The sequence below is a fragment of the Elgaria multicarinata genome, chromosome 2, assembly GCF_023053635.1.
Source record: "Elgaria multicarinata webbii isolate HBS135686 ecotype San Diego chromosome 2, rElgMul1.1.pri, whole genome shotgun sequence".
NCBI lineage: Eukaryota > Metazoa > Chordata > Lepidosauria > Squamata > Anguidae > Elgaria > Elgaria multicarinata.
In genome coordinates, this window is record NC_086172.1 from 127,778,766 (window position 1) to 127,800,579 (window position 21,814).

Sequence of the window (21,814 nt, forward strand, 5' to 3'; positions counted from 1 at the left end):
GTTCAGTCCCGAGATTTGAGTCATCCCATTGCGTAAACCAGCCTTCCCAAGATCAGGCTCCCCACATACTCCACATGTGTAGCTCAACAACATCTGGAGGGCACCAGGTTGGGGATAGTTGGCATAGATGGATGTAGCCCCCGACAGGATTTTGGAATGTTTACATTCCCAACTTCAAAGGGCAAGAAGAGAGAGTTCAAATGCGGACTTCAGTGTAGGCCTTTTTCTGGCTTGGAGTGAAATGTGATGTAAAAGTCTTTTTATTTAGACTTGGGGGCTTTAGTGAAAACAAAAAACAATGGCTGTTGCAATTATAGACAGATCGCTCTGCATCTCTCTCTCTCTCTCTCTCTCTCTCTTCTTTTGATGTACTGCCTGTGGCTAAAATAAAACTTAGTTGAGAAAGGCCCCACCCTGACACTGACTTGTGCAACAACAGGCTTGTGTTTTTAAAAAGACATTCACGTGAGTGATATGGAAATCTTTCAAAACCTGGCTCTTCCAAGTGGGTACGGTTAAAACTCTAGCCTTTTAAAAGCAAAACAGGAAAGCTGTGGAGGGACAGCAGAAGGGGTTAAATGAAATACAACTCTCCTTTTCCTGTGCAGTAAGGATTAGCAACCAAACAGAAGCTAGAGGAGAGAGAGGAGGGTGTTGAATTAGAAGACTGGCGATTTGGTTCTGGATACTTGAGTGGTGTTCCACGGTGGCATCACTGCCTCTCTTGCCATCATCTGCCAAGAGACTCCAGTGGCAGGTAAGTCTTATCTTGGATTATGGGCTGTTTGTTCCTTTGCTCCCTGCGCTACTCCTTTTCCCCTTAGTTTTATTTTATTTTTTAATCAGCTTGACAGAAGTTTAAAATGTTGGGTGTGGGGTGCAGGGGGCGGGGAGAGAAAGCATTGTGCTGAATGGAGCCCTATAATGATAAACTACAGATTTCTTGGCAAAGGGAGAAGAAGGCAATTTCACGTATTCATTTAATCTTAACCCATTCATGGCTCCTGTTATTCAAAGACAATAAAATAGGTGTGATGATATGTCTATGGTGGCGTGGGTGGGGGCTTCATATGGATTTGAATTGTCTGCCTTAGAAATAAGAGAAGTGAGTGTAATGCATTTAGAAGAGTTTGCAGGTGTGGGTGAGTGATAACAGCTCATGTCTGGAAAGTTCAGGTTCTGGAACTATTGTACCAATAACAGTGCAATCCTTGGTGTACTTGCTCAGAAATAAACCCTATTGAGTTTAATGGTACTTACTCCCAGGTAAGTCTGTATAGGATTGCAGGCTATCAGTCCATTGGTTTCTTTCCACAGCTGCCTCTATTTAACTCTTGCTTGATGTACACACCTGGGTACTATGCAAAAACCGTGCTCTTTGAATTCAGATGGGAATCCCATGAAAATGTGAAGTTCTGCTGAAATGGCAATGAACTGTTCAGCTCAGTAAGAGGCAGGTAGCAGTGGGAGGCATCGTTCACAACTGGCACAAACCACGGTGGTTGGCATGGACTGATTAATAAATCGTGCTGCTACAGGCTACAATGGCAGTGTGAATAATTCCACAGATTATTCTGAGCTGTCTCAAATACTTGCTTGATCCAGTAGATAGGATCTTATGGGAAACTTTAAAAAAAACTTAGATTGTCTGGGAAAGGGTTTGCAGGGTCAGGCCCCTCACTGTATGATGTGATTTTCTCTGTTGCTAAAACATTAAAAGACCTGCTGGGACAGTGTGTCCTAAAGAGCATTTTTTGCGGCTTCAACTAGAACCTAATAAACCTGAGTGTGAATACTAGGAAGAGTTTCTGTGTCAACAGCCATAAGAGAGAGGCAGAAATTCAAAAGGTGTAGCTTTTGCCCAGTATGGAGATATAGTTCTGGGGAAACTGCACCTTCAGGGAGGACATGGTGATGGAATACATTCATTGCATGTGGAAGGACCCCAGTTCCATTCCTAGCTGAAAGGATCTTGGTTAACAGAGCTGAGAAAGATGTTATTAGTTTATTTATAATTTTAATGGATTTTTAGACTGCCTTTCAATACTAATTATCCTCCCAAGGTGGTGTACAATACGTGGTATTTTGTCTGTCTGAGACCCTGGAGATCCAAAATGCATCTTGGATACCTCCGTTAGAGTTCTGACTGAAATCCAGAGTGGATGCACCGCCTCACCGACATTGGGCAGTAGACCCACCAGCTGTTGTCAGTTGAGCCAGCAGCCTCCACTGATGATAGTGGTGGGATGGAACAATGGTGAGATTGACCTAGATGGAACAGCAATCTGACCCAGCAGGAAAAAGGCAGCTTTCTATGTTCCTACGAATTTTCAATATTGCCATAAAAGCTGCAATCCTATGCACATTTTCTCAGGAATAAGACCTGGTGAACTCAATATAATTTACTTTTGAATAAACACGGATAGGATTGTGTCTTCAGTGTATCTATTTAAGTGATATTTTAGACTGTTTTTTAAGCCAAACGATTCCAAGATGATGGTGGTGGTGACAACTGAATCAGGTGAGGCTGTGCAGGTCCTGGACTGATGCCTAGACTCAGTAATGGGCTGGATGAGGGCCAATGAACTGAAACTGAATCCAGCCAAGGTGGAAGCCCTGTGGGTGAGTGGTTCCTGAGTCCGTGAGATAGGCTCATTGCCTGTTCTGGATGGGGTTGCACTCCTTTTGAAAGATCAGGTTCATAGTCTCAGGGTACTCTTAGATCCATCTCTGTCGCTGGAAGCCCAAGTGGCCACAGCACCTCACAGTGCCTTTTCCCAGCTTCAGCTGGTTTGCCAGCTACGGCCTCTCCTGGAGGGAATCTACACGTCGTACTGAAGGTGCTTGCATGCGCCCCCAGTACGCCCCCAAAACGATGGTGTAGATTCTTGCCTACCTGCAGCCCAAAAGAGACGGAGGAGGCGGCGGCTGGGGAATCCATCTGCGTCCTTGCCGCCGCCTCTCCGCCGGCCTGCTGCTGCCGGGGTAAGAGCGACCCGGGTTGGAGAGCTCGGCGGAAGCGGAAGCCGAGCTCTCCGACCCGGGTCGCTCTTACCCCGGCAGCAGGAGGCCGGCAGGGAGGCGGTGGCGGCAAGGACGCGGCCGGATTCCCCAGCCGCCTCCACCTCCGTCTCTTCTGGGCTGCAGGTAGGCAAGAATCTACACCATCGTTTTGGGGGCGTACTGGGGGGCGCATGCAAGCACCTTCAGTACGACGTGTAGATTCCCTCCTGGACAGAGATAGCTTGGCCACAGTGGTACAGGCATTAGTAACCTCAAGATTGCAGTAATCCAATGTGCTCTATGTTGGGCTGCCCTTAAAACTGCTCCAGAAGCTGGAGCTAGTGCAGAACGCTGCAGCTGGACTGTAGTGACTTTGCTGAGGGAACTGCACTGGCTGCCTATTTGCTACCAGGCCAGGTTTAAGATTCTTGTACTAGTGTACAAAGCTCTAAACAACTTGGGACCAGGATATCTGAGAAGAGCACCTTCTCCCCTGTCAACCTGCCTGGTCACTGAGATAATCCAAGGGCATGCTCCTGGTGGTTCCACATAGACCTATTGTCTGATTGGACTCCACCAGGGGAAGAGCCTTCAGTGTGGTGGCCCCCTCCTATGGAATTCCCTGCCTCTGGAGGTCAGGCAGGCGCTTATTTTGTATTCTTTCCAGTGCCTCCTGAAAATATTGTTGTTTGAGGAAGCCTTCCCTTAATGACCAGCCACGATTTATCTTGTACTTTGTTTCTTTTAAAAATGTACTTTTAATGTGTTTTTATTCTATTTTATTTTGTCCACCACTCTGAAATTCTGAATGGGGAGCGATATATAAATATTGTAAATAAATAAATAAATGATGATGATGAATGATTTAAAACAAATTAAATAAAACAAAGGACTAGTACCCATTGATAGCCTGTTGATCTCCAGGAATTTGTCCAAGGGCAGCCCCTCCCCCCCCCCGGTATGCATAGGAGCCATAGAATGTAGAAAATGGAGATTTAACACATAGCAAATAGCAATTAAAAGCACACACACACACACCCCTCCCATTTTTAATTATAGCTATTTGCTATTGGGGATTTTTCCCCCACCCCAGGATTGCTGTTTAGAAGGGAAGGATAAGGCTTAACTCTCTGTACCCCCATGCTGAGATTCTGATCCAAATCAGCTCCCCCAACCCAACCCAGTTTTAATTTTAAAAACAGATGTACCTGGTGAAATTCATTACAACAGTTAAAGTTGCAGAAGCCCTGTCCTCTTTTGTATCTGGTCACTCTAGTATACAGTAGCTGCATGTATACAAATGACACTTGCTGAAATTCCCTTTTCTAGCAACTGTTAAAGATACAGGAGCCCTGTTCTACTTTTCATATGGCCACCCTAAAAATGCAGAATGTAACACCAAGAACCTTGTTCTAATTAAGCTCTTGTAACGAAAACTGAGAAATTTGTTTTCCTTAAAAATTTGAGTGAACTGAATTATTCTTGAAGAAGGTTCATCTTTCCAGAACTCCTAAAATTATAATTGGAGCTCCTTCAAAACATATTAAAATTTAGTCAGAAGATTCCTGGTTATAGCTTGAACACTTTGTCAAAAAGGTGTCGTCCAATAACCAAGAGTGTGGGAGATTCAAAGAGACGATGAAGAAACATTTAGAATAAAGGATATGAAAAATAGGACACAAAATAGCACAGCCAACTCCTCGGCTCTTACTGTTGCCTATGGTGTGTGTAATCACTGACACACATCAGCTTAAGCAGACCATGTAATTAGGAACAGCAGAACCCAGACCACAAAAGGCAAAATCTGCCCAAAAGTCTCTAGTAATAAAATAAAACTCCCACAAAGCATAAACCAAAACAGGATAGAGTTGTTTCCCCAATCTAGTATCTTCCAGATGTGTCGGATTGCAACTCCTGTCACCCCCAGTCTGCTAGCTGGGGTTGATGGAAGTTGGAGCCTGAAACAACTGGAGGACCCAAAGATGGGGAAGACTGGTAAAGGAGGATCATTACTGAATAACAGTGGCTTATTACAGACTTTGGTAAATGGGAGGGGGGGTGCCTATTCCCTCCGATCTTCAGATGGAAGTGAGTCCTGCACATTTTCTGGTCAGCCCAGGGCAGGCCTTCACACTGATGAAGTGGCAAGAGCCATTCTAGAATCAATTGACCAAGAACACCTTGTCTGAAATCAACACAGAGCTGCCTTAGATAGTTCTTCCTTAGAGGTGTTCCTCTGCTAGCTGTTTCTTTTATACTATTTCCAGCAGAGATACAGGCCACTCGCTATGCTATCCTGCAATCCTGAAGTCATCTAAACAATGTACTGGCATCAGCAAACCAAGTGATTGTAGTTAGAATGAACTGAAGCAACATCTTAAGCCTCTTCTACCGCCCTTACTAATGTCTTGTTCTACCTCCTCATGAAATGGGTTCTTTGGGCCTTCTCCTCATGCTTAGGTTAGGTTTAGCTAAATCCTGTCATTTTTTCCTGTATAATATTGCCAGGATTCGATCATTTTTGTCTGTCTCTTCTGCCAAGACTCTTGTTCATGCATTGGTTATTTCTCGGTTGGACTACTGCAACCTTCTTCTCACTGGCCTTCCTTCTTCCCACATCAGTTCGTTGGTTTCTGTTCACCACTCTGCTGCTAAGATCATCTTCTTGGCTCGCCGCTCTGACCATGTTACTCCACTTCTGAAATCTCTTCATTGGCTTCCAATTCACTTCAGAATCCAATATAAACTTCTCCTGTTGACCTACAAAGCTTTTCACTGTCTAGCTCCTTCCTATCTCTCCTCTCTCATCTCACACTATTGCCCCGCTCGTGCTCTTCGTTCCTCTAATGCCATGTTTCTCACCTGCCCAAGGGTCTCTACTTCCCTTGCTCGGCTTCGTCCATTTTCTTCTGCTGCCCTTTACACCTGGAACGCTCTTCCAGAACATTTGAGAACTACAAGTTCAATCGCAGCTTTTAAAGCTCAGCTAAAAACTTTTATTTTTCCTAAAGCTTTTAAAACTTGATTTTGTTCTGACTTTTATACTGTTAGTTTTACTCTACCCTGTGCCTGTTTGGTGCATTCTCTTCCCCTCCTTATTGTTTTATTATGATTTTATTAGAATGTAAGCCTATGCGGCAGGGTCTTGCTATTTTATTGTTTTACTCTGTACAGCACCATGTACATTGATGGCGCTATATAAATAAATAATAATAATAATAATTCTCACATCAGCAGATGTTTAATCGCATGCAAACCCTGATCTGCTGACAAAGCCTTTTTGTCATATACACACATAAGAGCTTTTGCTTGACAGTGCAGCCTCTTACAGCCAGACTCTAGTCAGCCAGATCCCCATCTTCTGTGGGGGCTTAGGCTTTCATGTGAACTGGTACTTTTTTCCTATTTCTTTTTCTACATATAAACTGATTTAACAATACAGACACTGTCTGCTTGATCCAATAGCATCAACTCAACCTACCCAATGTGTGATGAACATCATTTTTGCATAAGGTAGGAGTGCATAACCTAAGGCCTGGGGCCACATGTGGCCCGCCTGAGTTCCCTATCTGTGCACCCCACCCCCAGGATTCCCCAGTTGGCCATGCCCTCTTTCCCCCAGCCACTGATCTTTTGGTGGTTTCCCATCTTTTGCGCAGGCTTTCCCTAATTCTAAAAGGTTGAGATGATTCTCCTAAGGCTTAGTTACTGGCAGAAAGAGCTTGAAGCTAAAATATGTTTATTTTTATTTTTATTTTTTTGTATTTTGGCCTCTCACCTTTGGTCTTAGGCCTTACCCCCTGGCTGAAAGAGGTTCAACATCTCTGGCATAGGGGCTTCTGTGCATGTTGTGTAGGCCTCAACTGGCGCTCTCGGTACAACACAAAATGGAGTGTATACTTTGTGAGACTTATGGGCATTAATTTCTACACACATAGATCCCTAAGTAAACCTGACATCCAATATTCTGATGTCAGAGGTGGGACAAACTGGTATAAACCCTGTCACCCACTGTTTGTATAGGGGCCTATGTCAGTAGAGCCCATATTTCTACATTAAAGGGATAGCAGGAAAGGGAAAGCACTTGGGGGTCCGTGTGGTACAATCCCCAGCATCTCCAGATAGCACTGAGAAAGAATCTTGTCTCTAACTCTAGAGGGCTGCTACCCATCTCTTTATGCAACACTGAGCTAGATGGGCCAATAGTCACAACTCTCGTTGAAACAACAGTGTATAATAAAGCTCTTGGATGTCGCTTTGGGAGAGAATCATTCATTTGCCAATCTAGAATTCCTGTAGGTACTTGTGGCTGGGTGCAGTTCGGTTCCTCAATTTACAGATGTAATGCAGGCATACAAATATGTGCAATAGGCCTGATTTATGCAAACAGAAAACACTGGAGGGAGAAAGGCTGAAAAGTCCCTTTCTGCATGCAGCTCTTCTTTTTCGGTACACAACAACAAAACAAACAACTCAGGTGGAAAACTACACTTCACTCAACATCGCATGAAGTTTGGGCCTTTTATGGTGCATCACTTTGAGGTGATTCTTTCCTTAAAGGCGGCCTAAAACCAACATTAAATAAATAAATAAAGATACATAAAATATGGGTGTACTATTGAGTCCAGGTGAACTATTGGGCCTATTCAGGCAACACACTAAGCCATGGTTAGGCCACTAACGCTTTTGCAGAAAGGTTAGTGAGTATACTTAAACTGTGGTTATGTATCCACCATAGTTAGGAATGGTTTACATGACATGCTAAGTCATAATATTTAGCTCAAAATGCTTAACCGTCATGGCTTTGTTTGTTGTCTGAACAGGGTCAGTGTGAAACACAATGAAAATAAGAAAAAATTCTGCCCCACAAGTCCCAAGGGCTGCCAGCTGTCACTGAAAGATATTCTTAATTTAAGATTGTTACTATAATACTAGAACAAGACTAAAAGTAATATAAAACCGTTTCTGAGGACCTGCTCTGGGTAACTCCACCTTTACAGATGAGGCAGACAGCATGGTCTTTCTTGTGGTGGTGTCCTAAACCACTTATCTTTTATCACGTTTGAAAGCCATGTTGAAAACCAACTGTTGGAAATTTAGGATATATATAAAAGGACCCAATGGTTTCCAGCACCATGGTGTCTGCTAATCTGGGCAGAGGCAATCTCTGTGGAAATATGAATTACCTTTCATGGAAAAATTCTACCATGGCATTGATTGTTGCTGCATGCATCCCTAAAAGAAATGAATCCTGGGTTCATGCATGCTGTGGTGAAAATAGTGATTATTCTTTGCAGAGCAAGCAGGTTTTATTTCTGCTAACACAGTTATACTTTGACACACAGGAGTCAGTCCCTCATGTATTTCTTCTCATAGCACACTGTGGTGCCAAGAGACATCACACAAATGTACACTCCCCAAACTGTATGTGTTAGTAGCTGGCGAATATTGTCTGGGCTTGCAAGCTTAAAAGACTGAAGACCTAATTAATTTCTTTAGGTTTATCGTTCCCTCTATAGAGACAGAACTAAGATAATATGTATAAGTCTGACTAGCAAATGAACCCAGCTTCACATGGGTTGGAATAGCCCTTAGTTTGATACAGCAAAACCTTCAAGCAGTTTTGCACAGCTGTCAAGAGTTAGATACGTTGTGCCCATCCGCTGGCACCATTAGGCACGGCCCTTTGTGTGTGTGCATGTGCATACAAGAGGATGCAGTGGAACGGTGGATGGAAAAGGCCATTGCATGTGTGCCCAGAAGTCTGGTCGTTTCTTTGGATCCCAGCCATAATTTACTATTGTTCAGCCCCATCAGTGTAGACGGTTCCTTACAGAATTTCATTAGTAGAATTGTAGCCAAGTCCCTGCCCCCGTGGTTCTCACAAACTAAGGAACTCAGCAGGAGGAGGGATTATAGCACTTCTAAAATGTGTGAAAATAAGTGACAACAAACTATATTTCTGCATTAATACACTGCCACAATCTATATGCAGGATTTTGCAGATTATAAACTGTTATGTAAGTTTGTCATCTGCCGTGCATCAGCACAGAGGGAGAAATGAGATTATTTCTCTGATCCTCCCCCTCCTCTTTATACACATCCCTGCCCTGATGTGAGAGGTGGCTCAACACCAAATAACCAAGGACATTTTGGAGCAGCTGTGAAATCTCTGGACTTGGAACGACCCTGACAGCAATCAAGAGACAGATGCTGCACCAGGGAGACCTAATTTTCAGCTCTCTCTTTATATTAATTCCTGGCTTGATCACTGTCCTGCCCCAGGAGTTGTAGCCTTGACAATATGTTTTAAATAATATCAGACATCTCTGCATACTGGGAGCTTGGAATTAACACTCAGTATTCAAGCAGTGTGATTGTTAAGGAGATTGATATCCACATAAACGAACTGTATATTCAAAGCATAAAGTCATATTGTAGAAATGATATTCTGGGTTCTTCTTCCCACTAAGGGGCAGGATTTTTCAAAATGTGTCCTACTGGGGCTTGTTCACATTATCAAGATTTAGAAGTTGTTGCCTGAGGCTTGTTATTTTGGGATATGGACACCTGGCTACCTGAGGAATTTTACCACCTTGGGTATATTCACTGATAGAATCATAGAATAGCAGAGTTGGAAGGGGCCTACAAGGCCATCGAGTCCAACCCCCTGCTCAATGCAGGAATCCACCCTAAAGCATCCCTGACAGATGCTTGTCCAGCTGCCTCTTGAATGCCTCTAGTGTGGGAGAGCCCACAACCTCCCTAGGTAGCTGATTCCACCGTCGCACTGCTCTAACAGTCAGGAAGTTTTTCCTCATGTCCAGCCGGAATCTGGCTTCCTTTAACTTGAGCCCGTTATTCCGTGTCCTGCACTCTGGGAGGATCGAGAAGAGATCCTGGCCCTCCTCTGTGTGACAACCTTTTAAGTATTTGAAGAGTGCTATCATGTCTCCCCTCAATCTTCTCTTCTCCAGGCTAAACATGCCCAGTTCTTTCAGTCTCTCTTCATAGGGCTTTGTTTCTAGACCTCTGATCATCCTGGTTGCCCTCTTCTGAACACGCTCCAGCTTGTCTGCGTCCTTCTTGAATTGTGGAGTCCAGAACTGGACGCTTATGCATTGCCAAAAAAGAGGACAAAGGAGGAGATCGATTTGCATGCATTTTACATATAGATGCAAATTTAGAAATAACGACTCTAATTTAAGTAGAAATATAGTACTTCTCACCTTACTGGGCAAGACTGTGACCAGGTGACCCTGACCTGTCAACCACTCCAATAATCCACCCCCACCAGGTTTGCACAAAATGATAAGTTACGGTGTGGCCCCACTGCGCCCTGAATATCCAAAATGGCATCTATCACCAACCCTGTAGGAAAATTCCCCCATGGTGTCTTCTCATTAAGTGTGAGCCAGGCCTCTGTGAGCTGAATTTGCTGTCTAGGTGCTAACCCTATTGCAGCAAATGGTTAATGAGCGTGTTTAAACCATAGTTATGTAGCCGCCACGATTAGGAATGGTTCACATGACACCCTAAGCCATAATGTTTATCTGAAAATGCAGAACCACCGTGGCTTAGCATGTCATCTGAACAGGGTCACTGAGTACCAGTTGCCAGGGGCAACATGTCAAACCTGCGAGAGAAACATATTTAAAGTAGTTACCACTTAAGTTGGCTTGAATTCAATGTACAGTTGCAGTTTTGGGGTGACAGAGATGTATGTGGAGAGCCTGATATATCCTTAGGGGTGTGAAACCTTTACAGCTGCCTAGGTGTCAAAGATTTATGATTATATTTTTTTCCCTGTGCAACATGTTTTCAGGATAAATAGCTCTCTTGTGCTCTATGGTCTGTTTCTCTGCAGTAGCTCCAGCAATTAATTACCCTATTCTGCTAAGAGGTAACTAATAGGTAATTCTTATCTATCATTCCCCTTCATGTAATCTTTCCTGTCTATAAACAATGCACATTCCCCAAATGGAGATGTTATTTATTATATGTTGTTGCTTTCGCTACAGCACCCATGAAAATGAGAGCCTAAGCATTCCATATTTTACAAATGTAATACATTTACTTTGTAGTGATACCATTTGATTGTTTGCAGTGTGGTAATTTTATATCTGTTTTTATTTTGTTAGATTTTGCAATTACTTGTGATTATCGTGTTATTTTCTACTAATAACCTTTTCCAAGGAGAGAGCCTTTTGGGTGGTGGGGCTTAAGCTACAGAATTCTCTCCCCTTATCAGTTTGCTAGACACCAAAATTTACCTTCAGGTAAAGCGATTTTGTTTGCTCAGACTTTTAATGGTTTTTACATTGGCTTTAGCTGACTCTTGAGGAGTTTGCAGCTGCTGAGAAATGCTTTTTAACAGTTTTAAATGTATTTTGTAAGCTGCTTTGAACTCTGTTCTATACTCTATTCTAATGCCATAGCTAGAAGGGGCTTTATCCCAAGGCGATCCCTGGGATTGTCCCTGTGCGTTCACATGGCAGGATCTCGCCCTCCCCTTTAGGCCCGGTTTTTCAGCGGTCTTGGGCCAGGTGCTGCACTTTACCCAGCTCCTCGCAGTCCTAGTGAGGAGCTGGGACCCGCACACAGGGCGCAGAGCTCCTCAGGAGCATGGCACCCATCGGGGGTGGGGGGAGCGGGGAAAGTATTTTTTTTTAAAAAAAAACTTACCTTTTGCACACGAGTGTTCGTGCGCATCTTCCCCTTTAAGATTTTTTTTTAAAATGACAGGCATGATGCCTCTCCCTCTGAGGTCGTCATGCGCTGCATGTAAACAGGGGTGGGGGTGTTTTGCAATAAAACTATCATGAGATCTTCACCCTTCTGTCACGGACTAACAGGCCAGAGGTTGGCTTCATTGGGCACGTGCCAGGGCCCATTCCTCAGGAGTTGGCCCACTTGAGTCCCTTGGCCTAGCTGCTGCTCCTCCTTACTATCGTTGCTCGTTCACCTGTTCTTTCAAAGCAAGTAAGCAGCGAAAGGAAAAAGAACAGCAGACGCCTTTCATCTTACCCACTCCTTCTTGGCAGCCATATGCATTGGGGCCAGAGGAGGAGGGCAAGTGAAGGGGCAGTGCTGACAAGAACATGGAAGAGGTGAAGCACTTAGGAAGGGGCCTGCAAAAGGCATCTTGCCCGAATCCCCCGTCTCACCCCTGAGCCAGCAGGAGGCAACATTATTGAGAATCTAAATGACCTTGTTTTTCAGTAGTGAGTAATTCTGTCTTTTCTCCCCAACAGGACACAATGGCATTAATATTCCTACTGCTTATGCTAGCAGTGATGCCTTCTTCCACGTCAGCCGTAAGTATTAAAGTGTTCTTGTGAGTTGCTGTTTTCAGAACTGGAGCCAGATGAAGGAGCAAAGGTATCAGCCAGGCTGCGTGCAGAAGATATGCAAGTAGCAAAACGCAGCTGGGAAGTGTGCAGCACTTGCATGCCATTCGTATATTTTCACCCATAGATCGTAGGAATCTAGGAAGCTGCCTTATACTGCCTCAGAGCATTGGTCCATCTAACCCAGTATTGTTGATACTGATTGGCAGCGGCTCTCCGGGGTCAGGTAGGATTTTTTTCCAGCCCTACCTGGAGATAAGCTGGGACCTTCTGCATGCAAAGCATGTGCTCTGCCACTGTGCTACAGTCCTGCCTCCACTGCAGTCCTTCCCCCCTTTATAATTTGCATACTCTACAAATTTATGGAGGATAAGTCTATCACTGATTTCCAGTCATGATGGCGATATTGCACCCTCCAGTATTTGAATATCAGTTCCTAGGGACACCAGCTATCGTGGGTGCTATTGTGCTCATGTCCTGTTTGTGTACTTTGCAGACACATCTGGTTGGCCCCTATGGGAAAACAGTATGCTGTGCTTGATATATTTACATCTGCATGGCTCTTCTTATGTTCTTAATCCTGTCTGTTTCAACAACCATAATTGTTGTTTAAAACGTAGTGGGTTAATTCCAACACTGTGCTAGTGAAGATCCATTAGCACAATGGGACATCTTTCCTGTCCACCATTCCTGTGCCTCTGCAACTCCCTGCACCACCTGAAAATCTGCTCCAGCCCTCTGAAGCAGATTTTGAGGGTATGTGGGGGGCTGTACGGGAGAGGGGGAATCACTCCCTTCCAGTTCCACTGATTGAAGCTGTTCCATTAGCAGAATGACAGCAGTCTGGAGAACAGTGAGTGAGAAATAATCACCCATACAGTTTTATTGAATTTGGCCTATTGGAGGTCCAACATTGACATGAAAGAAAGTTGGATCTTGATGTATTTCCAAGAGAAGGCTGTGGCCCCACAAATGAATTAATGCCCCTATACAAAATGTGTTTTGATAGCTTCTAAAATGCTGCTCCCTTGGAGCCTTTAAACCCCTACTTCTCCTGCAAAACCTTCCTTTAAAAATAAAAGTTTAAAATTTTATTTCTTACCATTATTTCTAGTACTACCATTGAAATAAATTTGGGATATATATTTGTGGTCCCATTGTCACATGGAATAAAACTAGGGGCTACAAGCTATAATTACTTTAGCCAAAACATCATGCTGCAGTACTATACCCCCTTCCCACAAGTAGGTCCACTGAATACAATGGAATTTATGTCTGACTAAACATGCACAGGCTTGGATGTAAAGCAACAACAACAACAACAACAACAACAACAACAACAACAATAATAATAATAATAATAATTTCTTACATGCCTCTCCCTCTGGATCAAGGTGGGGAACAACATTAGATACAAATACCATAAAATACATAAAACTGATTAAAACATATAAAACTAATACTTTATTAAAATAACAACCAGACATCTTAAAATTTGACAGGGTAGGCCTGCCAGAAGAGATCAGTCTTTATTGCTTTTTTATATTCAGAAAGACTGTTGGGTTGGCGGGTCTCTCCTGGCGTGCCATTCCACAGTCTGGAGCGGTAGAAGAGAAGGTCCTCTGGGTAACAGTTGTCAGCCTAGTTTTGACTGACTGAAGTAGATTCTTCCCAGAGGACCTAAGTGTGCAGGGTGGATTTTACAGGAGAAGGTGATCCTGCAGGTAACGTGGACCCAAACCATGTAGGGCTTTAAAGGTAATGACCAACAGTTTATACTTCCTGACTGTTAGAGCAGTACAACAATGGAATCAGTTGCCTGGTGAGGTTGTGGCCTCTCCCACACTAGAGGCCTTCAAGAGGCAGCTGGACAACCATCTGTCAGGGATGCTTTAGGGTGGATTCCTGCATTGAGCAGGGGGTTGTACTCAATGGCCTTGTAGGCCCCTTCCAACTCTGCTATTCTATGATTCTATACTTTGCCCAGAAACTAATTGGCAGCCAGTGAAGTGATTTTAGAGTTGGTGTAATATGGTCATCCCTAGATGTACCAGTGACCAACCTGGCTGCCATATTTTGAACTAGTTGAAGTTTCTGGACTAGGTACAATGGTAGCCCTGTGTACAGCACATTGCAGAAGTCGAGCCTCGAAGTTACCAGCATGTGCACTACCATCTTTAGGTCTTCCAACTCTAGGAAGGGATGCAGCTGACATGTCAGCTGAAGCTGATAGTAGGCACTCCTGGTCGTTTCATCTATCTGGACTGTAATTTGGAGCGACAGATCCAGAAGCACCCCCAAACTGTGAAAGCAGTCTTTTAGGGGGAGTGTAACCCCGTCCAGAACTGTCCGACACACTTCCAAACCCAGGTTTGGGCCTTTGACAGCAAGCATCTCCGTCTTGTCTGGATTCAGCTTTAGATTGTTTTCCCTCATCCAGCCCATTACCACCTCCAAGCATTCATTCAGAGGAGACACACTACCCTTAGCTGCCGCTGTTGTCGAAGGCATAGAGAAATATATTTGGGTGTCATCAGCATACTGATAGCACCCCGCCCCTTGCCTCCGGATGATCTCTCCCAGCGGTTTCATGTAGATGTTGAACAGCATTGGGGATAGGATGGCGCCTTGTGGTACGCCATACAACAGCTCCTTCTTTGAGGAACAGCTATCCCCAAGCAGCAGCATCTGGAACCTACCTGAGACGTAGGATTGAAACCACTGGAGTACAATGCCCCCAATTCCCAACCCCCTCAGGCGTTCCAGAAGGATACCATGGCTGATGGTATCGAAATCCACTGAGAGATCCAAAAATACCAGCAGGGACACACTCCCCCTGTCAATACTCAAGCGTTGATCATCCACTAGTTGATTATGTGTCAGGAGCCAATTCTAATAGCTGAGGTAAAATTTGAATTATTCAGCTGTGGCTTGGGGCACACTTGTTTATTTTTGAGGCCATTTTGTTTCTGGTATGTTACTGTAATAGGGAATGAAAAGGCAGCAGAATCATGTGTTGCAGCTCTTTCTGGATGTACTGCTTCAAACTCCAAGTAGGAGATCACATACTTGAATGGTCTTTCTTATGAAAATGTCCTTACAGAAAATTTTACACAGAAAATTAACAGAAAAGGTTTCTGTTTAAAGGAAGTTTGATGAAGAGCGCATTCAAATGTGTAGCTTCAGCCTGAAGCAATTGGGGACTTCGCTGGTTGTGTAGCATGGAAGAATTAAAGAAAAAAAATGTGCAGCTTAGTCCTTATGCTGTAAATTCTACACCCCATGTACCAATATTTGGTCACAACCTTGATGTACATCCCTTTCCTTTCTTTGATTTTCCATTCTGTTTTATTCTCAATGTTAGATTATAATTATTACAAATAGCTTTGTAACCTTGGGAGCCTTTTTGGCCAAAGGGCAGGATAAAAAAATGCTATAATAAATAAAATGTAAAAATCCCCTTTGTGTAAAGACTGCATGTACAACTTTTATAAAGTGTCATGCACAGTGGAAATTTGGTACAAATATTAAGTCATACTGGTGGGTGGCTCTATTATGGGAAGGGAGGAATAGAAATAGAGGAACTTGTGAAGGTTTTCTCACAATGGATGCCCTGAGGTGTGCATGTTCTCTCTCCAAGCTGGCTGGGAGCATTTTCAAGTGATGACGCCACTGTTTTAAGTCAGGAATATGCTGACTTAGAAATTATAAGAAGCAGTAGTGGTAATGTACAAGTTGAAATGAAAATGGGTGCGCCTAATGCTGCAGCCTGTTTAGACATGCTTGTTCTTTGCTGAGAATATATGTGTATTGGTTGTATTTGTATTCCACCCATCCTTCTAGGAGTTCATAGCGGTCTCTGCTGTGGCTTTCCAGGCAATTCCCAGCCAGGCAAATGACAAACTGTCTTAGCGGCAGAGATGGAGCCTTGCTTTCCTTGTGTGTCTTTTGTAAACATGCAAGCAGGGCTCTTTTGTCTTTTATTTGCTTTTAGATTTATTCTGTTTTACCTGGTTGGGGAGTGGGGAGAGTTGGGCACTTAAAAAACAATGAACATGATCCAGCCAGAGTTAAGTATGATAGTTTTAACTCTCCTGCTTAAATCAATAAGATGCTGAAGTGCTGATCTTTGGGCTGGACACAGTGACCAATACACCGGGCCTATTCACATAATTGCGGTGGGGTTAGTACATGTTACCCCCGCCGCATGGGCCAGTCACCTGCCGGCCTGATTTCTCTAATTACCCTCGCTGGCTGGCATGGCTTGCCATGTTTATTTATTTATTTATTTATTTTATTACATTTATATACCGCCCCACAGCCGAAGCTCTCTGGGCGGTTTACAACAATTAAAAATAGTAAACATTAAAAGTATACAAAAATTTAAAAAACATAAAAACAGTATAAAACAACAGTATCCATTTAAAAACAACAATTATGGGGTCCATTAAAAACAAACTTAACGTTGTTAAATGCTGTTTAAATGCCTGGGAGAAGAGAAAAGTCTTGACCTGGCGCCGAAAAGATAACAATGTTGGCGTCAGGCGAGCCTCATCGGGAAGATCACCAGGTGGCATGGCTTCTTTGAGGATGAAACAACCCTCAAATAACCCATGACCTATTGTTGGGTTATTTGAGGGTTGTTTTCCCCTCAAGCAAGCCATGCTGCCTGGGTTTGGATAACACAACAAACTGCATCCAGGCGGGTAATTAGGTTAATGGCATCTGGCATGTGACATCATGCACCACCAATTTAAACAAGTCATCGTGGCTTGTTTGAACATGCAAACAGGCCCTTTTTACAAAATTCGATACTTCAGACCATTCTCTGGCTTCTGAACAGCATTCCCATAATAGTGTTGTAAGATTGAAGGTTAATGGAACCACAAAGACTCCCTGAATAGCCAGTGCCAAAGTTGCCAAGCACATTGTTTGTTAGGGAAATTATAGGTAAATAACACAAGATGGCTAGGGGATTGCTGGAAGAAGATGAGTCATCCTTATTTCCTCCTGTAGCCAGAGAGAGAGGGCAAACTAGCTGTGGACTGGTTCACATGATCAACTAGCCTACTATGGATTATTTAAACTGCAGTGCGTGTGGGCAGCCATTTTGAATATTCAACTGTGACCTTAGCTTGTTATGTCTGCTGAACCTGGTTCTGTAAGGATTAAATAACCCTTGCATAACCCATTGCTTCCCAGCCCTGCAGGGTTCAGATGACATGATAATCCATGGTCATGACTTGAATATTTAAAACTTGCCTGGCATGCACCAAAAGCCACAGTGGGCTGTGGTGAGAGCGTGAACCAGGTCTGTGAGAGGGAAACAATAGAAATATATATTTTACGAGACCGACTGGAGTTTTCAAGGAAGACACAGAGAAAGAAGCGTCTTGCAGGCTGCCTCTCTCTGATAATCTGATGTGGAACAGTGGATTTGGCTGTCTGTTGAAGTGCCTAAACTGATTTATTTTTTCATGGAGGAGCACAAGACGATGGGAGCGCTACCTGCAATCTGGAATTGTCCACCCCAAACTTGGGTTTACCACCTCAGCTCAGTTAGAATTAGGTCTTATTTGAGGCTAAAATGGGAACATGTTAGGTAAATGGGCAGCAAAGAGCAGTTGCTAGGATACACAATATTCAACCAAATCCATGGTTAGGCTCACCCTACTTTCTGAGTGGTGAGACGTTCCAGGAATGCAATGTTTACCCGGGCTTGGTTTCCTTTGGAAGGAAGACACTGCTGCAGGCTTATGGAATTTTCTAACATTTGATTATTATTATTTTTTACAAATAAACAGGTTGAGAATAGTTGGAGGCACTGTTACTCTACCCCAGAATAAATATCAGGCCCTTGCATCATTGGATTAAATCCAGTTAACAGGACCTCTCTCCTCTCCCTGTAGTCCTCCACACCACCCAAAAATCTGCTCAGACAGGTTTCCCAGCCCTCTGAAGCAGATTTTGAGGGCATCCAGAGGTGGGACTGTTGGGAGGGTATAGCCCCCACCCTTTCCAGTTCTCTTGAAGGAACTGCTTCCATCAGCGATGTCGTGGATTTCCAAAGCACTGACAAAGAGACTAGTGAGACACCAGCAACAGCTTTATTTTCGGCAGCAAAACAGAGTTAGCACATATGTGTGGGCTGAACCCCAATAGGACAGGGTAAGCCCCGAAAATAGTTACAAAGGGCTTTTTATACTGTGGAGTAAACAATCTCAGTGTGCAGGTCTCTTTTCTGTGAGAACTAGCTAAATGCAATTATGGACTCAGCCTTCAGATTAGAAGCCCTTGTTCCATTACTTGCAGATAACAAGTTTCTGTGCATGCCTGTCAGTTATTTTAGTATACACTGTTTCTACACAGAGCTCCATTGTGATTTCACATACATTGTTCAACATAGCAAATTCCATTTTCAGTTCCTTCAGGTACAACACAACCTCAATTTTGAATTTCTCTCACTAGCAATACAGACTCTTTTTTGGATTTTCTTCTACGCCATTCCTGCTCCTTTATCTATACAGCAAGAAGCTTTTGTCTATTGTATTCTGTTACTACCACAGTGGAATGACACCATTGGATACAGCTCAGTGTACAGTAAGTTGTGTGCGTGGTGGCAGGGGGATTGCCTTCAAACGCATACATTTTTCATAATTTAGACTCCCTGGTTTCTGGATGGGGACTAGGGCAAAACTTGATAAAGACCCAGCTCTTGTTTTTGCCATAGCTATTGGCAAAAGGATCACATTTGCATTGCAACTCCAACATTTATCAGCTTGGATTACTTTTACTTTCTAGGCATTAATTATACTGCACCTGACATTTGAAGATTAATATACTACTATTTAGTATGCTGCTCTGTATTCCTGTACCATATACTGTTTCATCTTCTGCTGTCAACTATTTTATTTATCTTCCCTTGCCCAGGAGGTTCCCGTTCTGTACAAGTGCACTTCCTTGATAACTTGTGGAGTTATTATGCATATTAAAGACACTTACCCCTTTTCACCTTGAAATCTTTTTACAAACAAGCTGTCTCATTGAGGCAATCAATCAGTAGTTACAGAAATGATTACAAGAAATGAGGTATCTCTGTGTAGGCTGACTGCTTTGAACCTTGTCTTTACAGGACTCTATTTTAAGCTCATGGTAGGTGAGCATGTATTGCATCTACATATATCTTGATATAAAAATTGCTTGGGTTGTTTTAGTGATCATCCAGTGTACTTCTTTGCACAGCTTCAAATATTCCCTCCAAGGGTTCTTTTTTTTTCTTTTTCCTCCTGTTAAGACTTATTTTGCTTTGGCCTAGAACATGGTCTGAAGGCGTATGACACAGTAATTTTGCCAGAGCTAAGGAGGTGAAGACTGGCCAATGCCTGGATGGGAGACTTCCTGGAAAATCCATGTTTTGCTCATAAAGTCTAGTTCTGCCCCAGCTGATAAGATGATTAAGCTACTATGGGAATCTTTGGGGGGGGTGTGTGAAGAGGAGGGTAAAAATACTATAAATAAAATAAATAATTGTTTTGAAGAGAACACTGAAATTGACATCTTCTCCTTTGCATCTTTCAAACGATGTAACTTCACCCAGTCCAAAGGTCACTTCATATCTTCATTGTCCTTCATTAGGATTATTTGCCGGCAGCACAGTTTGTACCAGGGCAAAATCGGACCTAGTAATTGGATTACTTGCTTTGTTAAGCCACAGTGATACTAATGGTAGCATTGCTAATTTTTCTGAGAAGGACCTTTCGAGACTATTGTGTGGATTTGCCAGTTAGAATTCTATTAAACTTCCCTTGCCCCGCAGAACTCACAAGATCATCGTCCAATAAATTGCTGCCTAATATAGGAGTAAATCGTTGTCTTGGCACTTATTTCCAGGGCTTTTGTTGTGTAGGGCTGCAGAACCTCTTTCAACCTGAGGGCCAGATACCATTTCAAAGAAGCTGTGTATTTGTGGGGGGGTCACATTCCATTGGTGCACGGGGTCAAAGACCACACCATCCACACGCCAGAGTGGTGGTATCAATAGGCATGCAGTAATCCCAAGGTTTGGAGAAGTACAAAACAACAATAAAATGACCATAACAAGAGATGACCCAAAAGCCTAGTGAAGACTGTGCCATAGCACACTGGGGCAGGATCTACACTACTGCTTTAAAATGGTTTATAACAGTTTTGACAACTGTTGGGGCCCAGGACACACTCCATATACAGTTTTCAAACCGTTATATCCTGCTTGGTGTAGATCTGGCCCAGTTTGTTGGCAAGAGGAGAGAAAACTCTGGGAAGGGAAATGCTGTGGAGTGTCTTAGAAAAGGGTGCTGGCTGGCTGAAATCCTGAACTGGAACAGTGCACTCCACGCTGCAACATTTTCCTGCAGGTCCTAGTCATTTAATTATAAATTCCAATTGAATTAGAGATGGATTCAGTACTGCGTTTGATTATACTAGCAATAATGTCAATGTATTGCCATTCTCCATCAATGTGCTTCAGACTTTATAAAGAGAAACTGGGAAATATAATTTACAAGTGGCTTAAAAACATTGCCGTTCAGGGTGCTGCCCAGTACCAAGTTAGAATTAGAGATGTTGGAGAAATCAGCAATGGATTCATATGTGTTTGGATTTCTATGAATCCAACCTGTGGATTCCAGAGCAGACCGTTTTTTGTTCCAAGTCACGCAAATTCTGTAGACTTGCATGCTGTTTTTTTTATTGCAGGGGTGGGGGATTTGTGCTAAGTTGCATTAACTAATTTAAAACAACAACAAACAAACAAACACGGATTCCATCCATGAGCAAATGATGGAATGCAAGGCACCTGACAATCTGCAAATACAGATGGAACCCAGTATCATCAACACTGGTAGCAAGCAGAAGTATAAAGTGTTGGTTATTACCTTTAAAGCCCTACATGGTTTGGGTCCAGGCTACCTATAGGATCACCTTCTCCAGTACAATTCACCCCGCACACTCAGATCCTCTGGGAAGAATCTACTTCAGTCTGCCAAAATTAGGCTGACAAGTATTATCCAGAGGACCTTCTCTTCTGCTGCTCCCAGACTGTGGAATGGCCTACTGGAGGAGACTCGTCAACTTAATTGTCTTTTAGCATTTACAAAAGCTATAAAGACTGATCTATACCAGCAGGCCTATCCAGTGGAATTTTAGGATATTTTTAGGATGTTTTTAATCATGTATACTATGTTTTTAATTCAGTTTTATGTATTTTATATTTACTGTTGTTCCCCACCTCAATCCAAACAAAGAGGCGGGTAAGAAATATTATTATTATTATTATTATTATTATTATTATTATTATTATTATTATTTCTCAGTCCTCCCACCTGGGATCCACCTAAGATTTTTTAAATGGAAATTCTAGGGACTAAGTTTGATAGCACTCCACGTCCCGTTACCATCTGAGGAATGGCAGGTGATGAAATCAT

The 21,814-nt window shown here is 43.1% G+C and overlaps 1 protein-coding gene across 4 annotated transcripts in view; it reads left to right on the plus strand.

Moving 5' to 3' along the window:
* Positions 1-411: 411 nt before the first annotated feature.
* The window catches only part of PAPLN (papilin, proteoglycan like sulfated glycoprotein), a 67,319-nt gene continuing 45,916 nt past the window's right edge, over positions 412-21,814 (plus strand). The window contains exons 1-3 of one of the 4 annotated variants that reach the window (XM_063117631.1): positions 413-509; positions 609-757; positions 12,258-12,320. In XM_063117631.1, the coding sequence (XP_062973701.1) occupies positions 12,264-12,320 (57 nt within the window). In that variant the 5' untranslated portion in view covers positions 413-509; positions 609-757; positions 12,258-12,263. Of the gene's footprint in view, positions 758-12,257; positions 12,321-21,814 lie in introns of those variants that run through there. The other 3 variants (XM_063117632.1, XM_063117633.1, XM_063117634.1) reach the window with 3 other exon arrangements.